This window comes from Quercus robur, chromosome 3, assembly GCF_932294415.1.
Source record: "Quercus robur chromosome 3, dhQueRobu3.1, whole genome shotgun sequence".
NCBI classification, from domain to species: domain Eukaryota; kingdom Viridiplantae; phylum Streptophyta; class Magnoliopsida; order Fagales; family Fagaceae; genus Quercus; species Quercus robur.
In genome coordinates this window covers 63,809,757-63,822,493 of record NC_065536.1, presented here as the reverse complement: position 1 = coordinate 63,822,493, position 12,737 = coordinate 63,809,757, and the positions used below count along the sequence as shown (strand labels likewise).

Sequence of the window (12,737 nt, the reverse complement as noted above, 5' to 3'; positions counted from 1 at the left end):
AAAAAAGTTTCAACTCTAAAGGCAGTAAGGCACAGTAAATGGCTAATGCTTGAATAATGTCATTGCTTGTTTCAAGAGGAAGGGATGATTTCAAAGTTCAACCAAGGGAGCAATGAACATTAAATAAAAGGGAAAAAAAAAAAATATATATATATATATATATATGAATAACTTCGTTTGTTACACCGACTGATTATCAATCTCTAATTGAGAGGTCCACACGCAAGTTGTCACATTCAAGAAGATGCTCAAGATTTAGCAATAATAATGAGCCAATGATTAAGATGCAGGTATACTAAAGGCGGTGGTCTTTGATGGTTGTTATACATTAGCATTACTATATGTACACGTGTGTGTCATAATAATAATAATAATAATAATAATAATAATAATTCAGCCATACTTGAAAATAAGAAAAAATAATAATAATAACACTAATAATCAAGCTATACTTGGGTGTGTATGACAAACCAGACGGCTCTTGGCAGTTGTGAGTCCCTTCTCCTGGTTTATTCAATCATAACATCATATTCTTTCTCTTTTGTATTATGTATTTCATTTTATATTTGATTAATCTAGTGCAATAATTATCATATTAAAGATGGCTATTTACGTGTTTAATATACAAATGATTGCAACTTTGTCAGCTGTGACCCCTAAAACCGTCATTGATGACTACACTCTTACCAATGTGGAATGAGACATGAATTTTCGTGGGGGTGTAGAACTAGCTTAGAAAATCCAAATGCAAGACAAAGTGATGGGATTTACAAAAACAACCTGCAACAACTAAAAAGGTTCAGCAAAACACCAAACCAAACACACACTAATTTTTTTTTTTCTTTCACAAGATAGAAAAATCCCTAATTTCGCCCAAAATCGAATCTCATTAATCAACACTATCATTAATAAGATTTTACATTAGTTATCATTGTATTAACTATTGCAAGATATAGAAGAAAAAGGGGGTATTCCTTAAGGCTTCCTATCAGTACCTCGCCTTTTATGGCTAGTTTATATTAACGCAATTTACCCCCTTTTAACCAAAAAAAAAAAAAAAGAAGGAAAGGGGGGTGGGGGGGATGAATATGTTAATTGGTGCTCAATTGATTCATAATTTTTATAAATTAAAAAGGGAAATGCTAACGAGTGCCCTTAGAGCACTGGCTAAGAATCCAGCTAAAGAAAGTTTTTATGGGAAAAGAAAAAAAAAATTAATGTTTTGACAGTTTTTTTCATTTCCCATAAAAGTGATATTAAAACTTTCTTAAAATGGATTCTTAACTAGTGCCCTAAGGACATTCGTTAGCATGACTCAATTAAAAAATATATACTCTTTTGAAAAATAGATACTTTTTTTTAGTAAACAATAATATTTATTAAAACACACACAAAAATAGTAATACTAGTGTTTTAAACTGAGTTTATAATGAGAAATTGAACAATAAGTGAGTATTATTAAATTGATAAGTAATAAAAACTAATAAATAAATACCTATTTACCTTAGAGTTGCTTGACTCCCTAAAAAAAAAAAAAAGCTAGTAAAAAAAAAATTCAATGCACTTTGGCACTTTCTAACACCCCAAAAAAATTTCTTCAGGACATGACAGGTGACATCATTGTTTAAATAAAAAAATCATTGTTACCAACTAAAAAGATTATCAAATGTTTAAGAGCACACCTGCAATCAATTTGGCCTAACTAATATTTTAATCATTAATTTCTATCTATCCAACGGATAGAAAGGTCATCCGCAACCAACTTCTCAACTAAAACCATAATCTGAATTTCCAATATTTTTCACAATTTGCTTATGTGTCTTGCTACTAATATTGTTTTCAATATTAACTCACCATTTGCACTATTTTCACATGAGTCCACATGTTTATTTAGTTTAGCTTTTTTATTTTTTTATTTTATTATTATTTTTTTTAATCTTAAAAGAATATATAAAACTTTTTAAATCTTCACATTATTAACATGACTTTATCCCCACTTATTTTTAAATAAATTATACCAATTGAACACCATAATGGACTTCTCAACAAATCATAAAAAACAGTATAAATTTTTGAGTATTTGTAAACTTCATTTAAACCTAAAAGGCAACATAAATATAATAAGTTCCGAGACGTGGGTTTTAGTTAGTTTAACTAATCAAATTTCTTATTGCCGTATAATATAATTAGGTTTGAATCTCATTTATACCAAAAATCAATTAATGTCTTAACCACAATTCAAAATCCTCAACCTCCCCTAATGTAACCAAAAAGAGTCTCTTAATCTACTATTAAAGAACAATTATAATTCAATAAACGCAACAGGGTTAAATCTTATTACATTTATATCACAAAAGAGAATCACAATATTTTCACAACAAGCTAAGTTGTTAGCCCACCATAAGTCAAAAAAAATGAATAAAAAAAAAATGTTTGGCTTACCTTTAGTACTTTGTTAACTGGAATTTTCTTTTGTTTTAATAAGAAATTGACACATCATCTACTAACTAAATATAAGGTGGAGATTAAAACTCACTATCATTTGTCATTGTTACGTTCCTAAATTTTCCCATAAAAATTAGTAATAATAAGTTCTTGGGTGTTTCATAGAGATGACAATTTTTCCCCACCCCGCTTAACCCGCTCCTCTCCACTTCGCCCTGTGTGGGTTTTCCCCACCCTCGCAAAGGTGGTGGGGCGGGGATGGGGCAAGATTTTAGCCCCGCACCACGGGGCGGGGATGGTTTTAGACTTTTTAGACCCACCCCGCGTCACCTCTCCCTGTCCCTACCCCGCCCCACGTTGCTAAGGGTTATAATTGTAAATTTTTTATACCTTAAAACCCTACTATTTAAACAAACATATTAATATTAACTTATTTTATTCTACCTAATGTAGTTCTCTGTTTTTATTTTGTTATGTGTTATCTTTTATTTTGTTGTGTGTTATACTATAAGGATTTTTTTTTATTTTTTTATGATTGTCTTATTAAACACTTGGATATATCATTCAATTTTTTCTAAAAATTAATTTGATTTAATGGGATAAATTTAGTTGTAATTTCAAGTATATTTTTATTAATGAGATAGGTTTCATTAAAAAAATTGTACTAGTTGTAGGGAAAATTAACAAAAAGTAAAGTTTTACGGGATGAGACGGGACTTTGTGGGGCCATAGGGCGCGAGGATGAGGTGAAAATTTTTTTCCCATCATGCAAAACGGAGCGAGAATGGGACAAAACAAAACTATACGGGACAGGACGAAGACTCCATCCTTTGCCCCACCCCACCCATTGCCGTACTGTTTCAAAAAAAAAAAAAAAAAGTTCTTGGGCGAGTGCGAGAACTCAGAAGTGGTTGAAAATAAATACAGGAGAAAACAGAGGACCTCAGTGCAAAAAGGCAGTGAGAGAACAACATAATAATAAAAAAATAAAAAAATTAATAATAATCCCAAAGCAAAATCTCCCTCTCTGGCTCTCTCCGACAAATTAGGGTTTTCAATTTCATTTCACAGAGTCGCCACGCGGACCATTTCCCCTTCAATGGCGCTTCGTAAGCTCTCTCTCTTACAAATTTGAGTTATTTTTCTCTTAATTTTCAGTAATCCAACCGGTTTTGGTGCTACAATTCCATGTCTTGGTTTTTGTTTTAAATTTTCAAAAAATTTCAAATATTTTTGAATTTTGGTGAATAATGTGTTGTGAAGAACTTAGCAAGTTGATTTTTTTGAAAAAGTTCTAATTTTTTTATCTGGGTTTTAGTTTTTGGTGAATAATGTGTTGTGAAGAACTTAGCTAGTTTGATTGTGTGGGTGCTGTGAGGTTGTGTTGGTGATTTTGGAACTTAGTGTAGCTAAGTTTAATTGAAGTTTCTCTATCTTGGACCCAAAAAAAAATACCCTTTTGATTTTAGTCATGGAATTTACTTATTCTGAGGCATTTTGAACAATTTAATATTATACAATATGATTTTAACATAGTTTTATCATACTGATTTTGTGTTTTAAATACGTGGTTCTTGTAGCTGTGGCCATTAGCAATGTGACTGAGACTGTTTGCTTTTCTTGCATGAGGGTCAATGATAATGGGTTGTGGGTTAGAATTAATTGAATTTGTTGTTCTTTTAAGCTTTTTTATTTGGGTTTTAGTTTTTGGTGAATAATGTGTTGTGAAGAACTTAACTAGATTGATTGTGTGGGTGCTGTGAGGTTGTGTTGGTGATTTTGGAACTTAGTGTAGCTAAGTTTATTGAAGTTTCTCTATCTTGGACCCAAAAAAAAAAATACCCTTTAGATTTTAGTCATGAAATTTACTTGTTTCGAGGCATTTTGAGCAATTTTATATTATACAATATGATTTTAACATAGTTTTATTATACTGATATTGTGTTTTAAATACATGGTTCTTGTAGCTGTGGCCATTAGCAATGTGACTGAGACTGTTTGCTTTTCTTGCATGAGGGTCACTGATAATGGGAGTGGGTTAAAATTAATTGAATTTGTAGTTCTTGTGAGCTTTTTTATTTGGGTTTTAGTTTTTGGTGAATAATGTGTTGTGAAGAACTTAACTAGTTTGATTGTGTGGGTGCTTTGAGGTTGTGTTGGTGATTTTGGAACTTAGTGTAGCTAAGTTTATTGAAGTTTCTCTATCTTGGACCAAAAAAAAAAAAATACCCTTTTGATTTTAGTCATAAAATTTACCTGTTTCGAGGCATTCTGAACAAGTTTATATCATACAATATGATTTGAACATAGTTTTATTGTACTGATACTATGTTTTAAATACATGACTTTTTTAGCTGTGGCTATTAACAATGTGACTGAGACTGTTTTCTTTTCTTGCATGAGGGTCAATGATAATGGGAATGGGTTAGAATTCATTGAATTTGTAGTTCTTGTAAGTTTTTTATTTGGGTTTTAGTTTTTGGTGAATAATGTGTTGTGAAGAACTTAACTAGTTTGATTGTGTGGGTGCTTTGAGGTTGTGTTGGTGATTTTGGAGCTTAGTGTAGCAAAAGTTTATTGAAGTTTCTCTATCTTGGACTGGGAAAAAAAAACCCTTTTGATTTTAGTCATGAAATTTACTTGTTCTAAGGTATTTTGAACTAGTTTATATTATACAATATGATTTGAACATAGTTTTATTGTACTGATACTATGTTTTAAATACATGGTTTTGTAGCTGTGGCCATTAGCAATGTGGCTGAGACTGTTTGCTTTTATTGCATGAGGGTCAATGATAATGGGAATGGGTTAGAATTTGTTGAATTTGTAGTTCTTGTAAACTTTTTTATTTTGTTGGGTAGTTGTCAAGGTGGTGGTATTGAGTTTTGTTGTGTTGATTACATGTTCTGAGGCATTCCAAACAATTTTATTCTATATGTTATGATTCTAACATGGTTTTACTTTATCATACTTATTGTATGTTGTAAATACATGGTTTTTATAGCTGTGGCCATTTAGTAATGTGACTGAGACTGTGATTTCTTGCATGAGGGTAAATGATAACGAGAATGGTTTAGAATTTGTAGTTCTCATAAGCTATGTTTATTTTGTTGATGGATGTCAAGGTGGTGGTATTGGGTTTTGTTGTGTTGAATGCAAATATTTAATTGTTTTATCTTGTTTTCATGGTAGGGTTTTTGCTGTGGTGCTAATGAAATTACAAGGGGACTCTGATTTGTAGAAGATATTTAAATTTTGGGGTGCTGGTGGACTATGTAAATGTTCTTTGATGAAGGGACGTGACTGTGGGTATGGTAGGTTTTGTTTCATGTGGTTTTGATAAGTGACATGCAGCATAAGCAAATCTAATGTAAGTTACAAATTTTTGCATTCAGTGAGTAGTGTAAATTACTCATCTGTTTGTTGGATAAACTTTTAAGGGTTGAAAGAAAACGGTATTGGGTTTGGTGAGTTTTATAGAAAATAGCTAAAACGGGGTCGCTTTGTTGTGTGGCTGCAAGGCCACATGGATCGAATACGGCCAGTAGGGACTGGTCAATGGGTCCTCAAGAGCCTTACTGGCGAACTAATACAAGCTTTTCACCACCCCCATCAAGATGGGATTTTCGATTCCAATCGGAGGGGCTACCATATAATTCACATGAAGGTATTCAACTGTATGGGTCTTCAACATCATCAAACAGTAAAGAAAGTCGGGGCTGGGTGAGAGGCAACTATCTTTATAACCATCAATACTCTGCATCTGATGGTGGTGGGCTGTTTTTAAGTAGTCCATCTGACCTTTCTCAAGGTCCTCAGTGGACACCTCCAGCAATTCAGGAAATCAATGTGGATGATTATGAAACTGCAACAAGAAGAGGTAATACAATTGGTTATGCATCTCTTTCAATGTTTACTTGTTATGATCTACAGTACTTGTGTTTAATATTTGAGAAGGGCGTGTAATGATGTCACTAAACTTATATTGCCATTTCATTGGAATATGGAAAAAATTAGAACTAATAAAAATATTGTTCTTATTTTGGAATATGCAATGTTCTTTTCAACTTTTCTGATAGGTGAGGAATGCCACCTTGTGCACATGGTCTATGTAATGGAGCTAAGCCACTAACCATCCCTTAAAACCTCCTTCTCTAGTGAAGGTAGGACTTGATGCCAAGTCTCTGGTATGATGAAGATGATATGGTTCATTGCTAGAATCTCAAGATATTTACCTGCTCCCTTCCTTATTAGGTATGACTAGATGTTTCGTTAGAGTGTAAATCCTAGATCATTTCAACCTTTGCGATTTTATTAGAAATCTTAAAAATCGCTTCAGATAGCAAGTGACAATACCTTATGTATCTCACCTTTGCTTACCATTTTTTGCAATATACTTATCAAGGTAGGCAAATCAGTGCTAGAATTTCCATTAGCTTCATTTATCTGATTATTTTGGGTTATAATCTACATTACAACACATTTAATCACAGTTGTTGAAAAGCTAACTATTGGTCCATAGACTCCATACTTTATATTACCATGTTGAAAGGCTCAAAAAAACAAGAAGGATGTTGATACTCATTGCTTTATATGTTCATTGGTTTTAACTTTTATGTAAAGTTTTAACTTTCTTAAAGTTGAATTATCAAGGATATGATACTCTGAGTTCTTATCAATCACTACATTTAATCCTTCCTCCAATGCCCTGACATCTTGTTTTCTTTATATGACTGAAATGCATGTGTGACATGCTGGCCTCAAGACAGTGTCTTTAGATGAGCTTATTTTCACTAGCTTATTTTGTTTTAATTTTTTTTTTTGATAAGTAAGAAATAATTATATCCATGCAGCTACTTTATGCATGGAAGGCACAAAGCAAACCAAAAATTACAGAGAACAAGAAAACAAAACAGAAAATTAATTACAAAGGAGAAGAGAGTGTAGGAATAAGGGGAGAGATTCACTAGATGTGAGCCCCCAAGCCCAAGACCAGTCAAACAAAGAGCCACTAAAAGAACAAAGCAGCTGGTCTCTGGAACTTTCTAAGTCCTCAAAGTTTTGTTGATTACGCTCCCTCCAAAGACACCACAATAAGCATAATGGTACTAAGTTCCAGATTTTAGAGGAGTGCTTCCCCAACCAATTCTACCTACCAAAAAGCAAATCTGGAACCGTGCTAGGTAAGACCCACGAGATCCCAAAAGATTTGAAAGCAAAACACCACAATCACCGAGCCATCTCACAATGAAGCAGTAAGTGATCCACAATCTCCCCACAACAACGACACATAATGCACTTGTCAACAAAATCAAAGCCCCTAATTCTCAAATTATCACCCGTAAGAATTCTATTCCAACCTACAGTCCAAACAAAGAAGGAAAGACAAAAACCTGTTCATAAGATGGAGGTGAAAATAAGCAGGCATTTTAAGCTAAAACAAAAAAACCTTATTGGTGCGTTTAAGGTGTATTGATGTGTTTATGGATAGAATATGGGAAGTTACCTTTTTCTGTCATTAGCACCTGTCCTCTTATCCATTGCATGGCTGAATATTTTCCTTTTTTTTTTTACCAAGAACTAGATAGAAAAGGTGAAAGGAAGAAGAAATGAGAAGGATAAACCAATTTACTTGTGCTCCCCCGCTTTTTATACTGGTCAAGATACATGGTTAAGATTTAGACGTATAACTGTTATATAAAAGTGGAACCTTTTTTTTTCTTTTCTTTTAAAAATTTAAACCTTGAAATTTTGTCAAAACAAAATGATGTTCTTCTAGGGGAAAGGATTGACATTTAAACTGTTCGGAAAATAGTTGATTTCCCATTATAATTCTCAAAATCGTATAATACAGTTCATGCCCTTCTTAAACAACATTTCAGGTTTAACAGAATTTGCATGATGAATTATGTAGCATAATAGTGCTAAATTATTCATAAATAAATATATATATATATATCATTAAATTGAGATAAGTTGTAGGTAATACAATAATATAATATGCAAATATCAGCATTGTGCTCTCAACATTTCTTTTTAGCTAACTAAGGGATAAAACCAGTGCTTCTACTCTGTACCCCCAGGAATAGGAGAATCGCTCATTTTTGTAATTGACATGAGACCTTTCTGTGTTCTGAATACCCTTGTGAATAGGATGATTATTAGCTTTCCTAATAGTAATGAGACCATGTTGTTCGTTATAACTGTTGAGCTTTGAAACATATATGTTTTACCTGCTAATCTAGGACCCTATTATATGCCTCCTTTTTGTGTAACCAATATGTACTCCAGCTGGAAGTAAATAACCAGAACCAGCTCCATTGGACTGGATATTGCCTCTTTAAGTTGGATAACTAGACTTGTTTAGCTTTGATTATGGTGATGTCTCTTGGGAACTTACTAATTGAGAGATCTGATAGCTGGTCCTCATTAACAATCTATGTATATGGTAGCTGTCCTCAATTGGTGTCAATATTTTATCTGATTATGTCTTTCAAATACTCTGGATTATGGTAACACTGCATTATTTGGTATTGTTACCTTCAGCAGTGCTCTAGGAAGAATTTTTTTTTTCCCCATGCTCAAATGGATCTGTGTAATAGTCATTGGGTTCATTGACATCTGAAAGTTTATGTGTGACTGTGTGGTGACACTGCATGATTCAGCATTGTTACCTTCATCAGCATAATCAGAAGAATTATTCTTATTTTTTTCCCATGCTTAACTGGATTTGTGTAATTGTTGTTAGACTGGTTGGTATGTGAAAGTGTGTGTGGCTGTTATTTTGATGCTTCTGCGAATTTTACTCGATAAGAAATTTTCATGATTTCATGTGGATTTTGTTTAGCCAAATTAGGTAGTCAATTGTTTTGTTGTACCTTTGAAGCTCTTAGTTGAATTGCTAATTAGCCAAAGGATCCAGGTTCTGCAATAAATTAACTAATTTGGATTAGATTGCATTACTATGGAAGTATGGATTCTGTTTGCTTGTAAAAAGAGTTGACATTTCTTTTTTTCTTTTCTGATGACTACTTAATATGTTATTAACAATTCATATGGCTTGGTATTATTGTATATGCTGACTGTTCTTTTGGATGAGAGCAAACTTAAGTTGTTGCATTCTATTCTTGCATATTATATGCCCATATGTTCATTAGAATCAGAACCTTACCATGTCTGTTCAAGATTCACCATGACATTCAACCTTCAGATTCAAAATATCTTAATTGCCATTCTTGCTCTTTCTAATATTGATATTAATACCCTTTGCACTTAACATTCTTTTTTGGGCCTTCTTGACTTGCTAGATCCAGCTATGGGGCGATCATCCTTTAGACCTACCAGGGAGGTATAGTATTAAGATGAAGCTCTCTGAAATTATCTAGGAAAAAATAATCTTGGGCAATTATTTGATATCTGCTATAATCCCATTTCATAATGGAATGGAATGTGTGCAGGGAACCTCAGAAATTCCAGATAGTGGTGGCTCAACATCTTCCCATTCAGACAGTAGTGAGTCTGAGCCAACATTCAAGTCACGCTTATCCTCTCACCGGAACTTCTCAAGTCGTCGTTCTTTCATGTCAAAACCGATACACCCCTTGTCCTTTTCTACCCACACAAATACTAGAGAAGCTCCCGACTCAACAGCTGGGTTTTCAGAGTTTGATACTGCCACTCCACAAAGAGATGCCCACCGTTGGAGCAGTGCTAGCAGCAGCATTGATTTTGCTGATGTTTCTGAGTCACTTGAGCCTGAAATTTTCAGTCAGCCGTGCAATCCTTCTGGTGGTTTTAGGTGTGGCTTATGTGAAAAATTTCTTTCACAAAGATCACCTTGGAGTTCTCGTAGGATTGTGAAGAGTGGAGATATGCCAGTTGCTGGGGTTCTTTCGTGTCGTCATGTTTTTCATGCAGAATGTTTGGAGCAAACAACCCCAAAAACCCGTAAAAATGATCCACCTTGCCCTCTATGTGTTAGATTGGGAGAGGACAACTCCCCTGAACGATGGGGTTTTTCAAGATTGAGGAGTGGTTTCCCAAGGCTCAAACCATTTTGTGAGGATGGCCCATCCAGGCCTTGGGACTGTGTACAAGTGGGAGATTGTGTTGAAGGGGCTTTGCATGCACCTCCACGCAATACTATGTTCTTACTTAACCGAAATCGCATTAAAAAGAACCTGACGTTAAAGGGTAATCCAAGCAAGGAATTTCCAGGGAAGTTAAGAAAAAGTGGCTCATATTCTTCGCAACAGTTGAGTGGAAAGTCAGTTGATCAGGGAGCAGTTGGGTGCTCTAGGTCAACACCAGGCCCAAGTATGAAGAGATGATGAAAGATCTGTAGATAAATGGTAACATGTAACTTATCCTTGTAAGGGCTTTTTTTTTTTCTCTTTTATTGATATTTGGTAGTGTCATTTTAGCCAAGTAGATATTTTATCAATGAGATTGGATGACCTGGTTAGATTGTTGTATAGATTTGATTTTGTGCAAACTGCGGGATGACCTCAAAGTTGGAGGCAGACAATTGTGTGTTTATGCTGAATTGATGCATTTGATGTTTTGTTGTTAACTGAAAGGATTTTGTGTGTGTGTGTGTGTGTGCGCGTGCTGAATTGATGCATTTGATGTTTTGTTGTTAACTGAAAGGATTTTTTTTGTGTGTGTGTGTTTGTGTGTGTGTGTGTTGGGATCTTCATTCTTCATGCTTTATTTTGATGAATATTCTATATTCATAAATGGAGATTGGTTTGGAATGCTGAAATGTTCATGTATTTGAACATGTCAAATACTGGTTGGTCCTGGTAATTGCCTTCTTTTCATTTATTTAGTCTTGGATTTTAACTGGATCTTCATTTTCTCTACCAACAAGATGACATACAAGCTGTGTCGCATATAACCGACTGCAATGAATGACTGTTGTGCCAATTGGCTGTGTGTGTTTTGTGGTGTAATTGGTTCCATGTTGCCCAAAGCTTTTTGTTTTTTGTTTTTCCTGGTGCATGCGGTGGAAGTTCATAGATAACGAAGGTTAACTACCGAATGTGATAGATTGTGGTTTGCAATGTGATTGTGAACCTCAATCAGACAAGAATCACTAAATTGTTTCCACAATGTGGACAAAAAGCAAGAAAGAATCTTCCTTCCTGGCTGAGACACCACATCCTTGGGTGGGAATTTGAAGTTTGGGTAGGAATTTGAGGGTACTTGTACTTCACGGTTCACAGTATAAGGCAAGTGCAGGCAGGGCCGGCCCAACAAAATTTGGGGCTTGAGGCGAAAAATTTATATGAGGCCTTTTTATATATAAACATTAATTAAATAAAATTATATAATAATAATTAAATTAAGACTAATTTGATGTAAATATAGAAATTGTTGAATAATACTAACTAAACTAAGGTTAATTTCATATAAAAGATTGAGTATCATTGTTGAACCATAAATTTAAACAAAAAGAACTAAAAATATATATTATTTTTAAAAAAAAGAAACTTACTTTAACTTGAATATATGACTATGTATAATTAAGTAAAGTTGTAATCTAAATTTTAATTTTGTATATACCTTTTAAGAGAAAGAGATAGATAGATAGATATTATTTGTTGTGTGGCTTAGTAGGAGATTAGTTTACAAAAATTAAGCTCCCAAACTATTAGAGGAGATCAGTCATCATTGATGATTTATCACATTTGCAGCATTTTTTTTTTTGAAACATTTTTGGGTTTCGATTGGTTAAAATTTTTATTAATCTCTTATTTGGAAGCGTTGTTAGAAATGAAAAAGAAAAATACTAAAGATGTTACAAAATGGTCACAATATAATGTGATAATGACTGTAACTCATGAATTTCAACTACTTAAATTTTTGTATTTGAATTACTTTTTTATGTGATTGGTGACATATCAATTAAACCTATAATAAAATTTGTGGTATTTTTAGCATTACTCTTATAAAAAAGTACCCATTATTAAAAAAAAAAAAGTTATATTTTTAAAAACTTTAAGACCTTTTACAGAGAAAAATGGGCCTTTTTTTAGTAGAAAAATTTTATTTTGGTTGTGGGGCCTTAGGCCTAGGCCTAAGTTGCCTAAGCCTTGGGCCGGCCCTGAGTGCAGGTAAACTAGTAAGGGGCTTTTAACATTAGATAGTGAAGCTCTTGTGGTTGGAAGACAATGTAGCCCAGCTTATAGAGACATTTGTAAACAAGTTAGTACACTGCACCAGCATTGAGATCTACATGGATCATTATTTCTGTGAGGGTTTTCCTGTTTTAGTATTTTTAGTTTTAC

At 33.6% G+C, this 12,737-nt stretch overlaps 1 protein-coding gene across 1 annotated transcript; it reads left to right on the top strand.

The window, feature by feature from the left end:
• The first annotated feature begins 3,382 nt into the window (after positions 1–3,382).
• LOC126718859 (uncharacterized) lies at positions 3,383–11,017 on the top strand. Its single transcript, XM_050421219.1, has 4 exons — positions 3,383–3,554; positions 5,638–6,325; positions 9,753–9,793; positions 9,903–11,017. The coding sequence occupies exons 2-4, from the start codon at positions 6,004–6,006 to the stop codon at positions 10,773–10,775; spliced, it is 1,236 nt and encodes a 411-aa protein (XP_050277176.1). The 5' UTR covers positions 3,383–3,554; positions 5,638–6,003; the 3' UTR covers positions 10,776–11,017.
• Positions 11,018–12,737: the final 1,720 nt, after the last annotated feature.

What these genes read in the sequence shown, in the direction of transcription:
- LOC126718859 (XM_050421219.1), top strand. Translation starts at nt 6,004, where the DNA reads ATGGGTCCTCAAGAGCCTTACTGGCGAACTAATACAAGCTTTTCACCA. An exon ending in TGAAACTGCAACAAGAAGAG is followed by an intron (nt 6,326 to 9,752) that starts GTAATACAATTG and finishes TTGACTTGCTAG; the next exon opens with ATCCAGCTATGGGGCGATCA. An exon ending in CCTTTAGACCTACCAGGGAG is followed by an intron (nt 9,794 to 9,902) that starts GTATAGTATTAA and finishes GAATGTGTGCAG; the next exon opens with GGAACCTCAGAAATTCCAGA.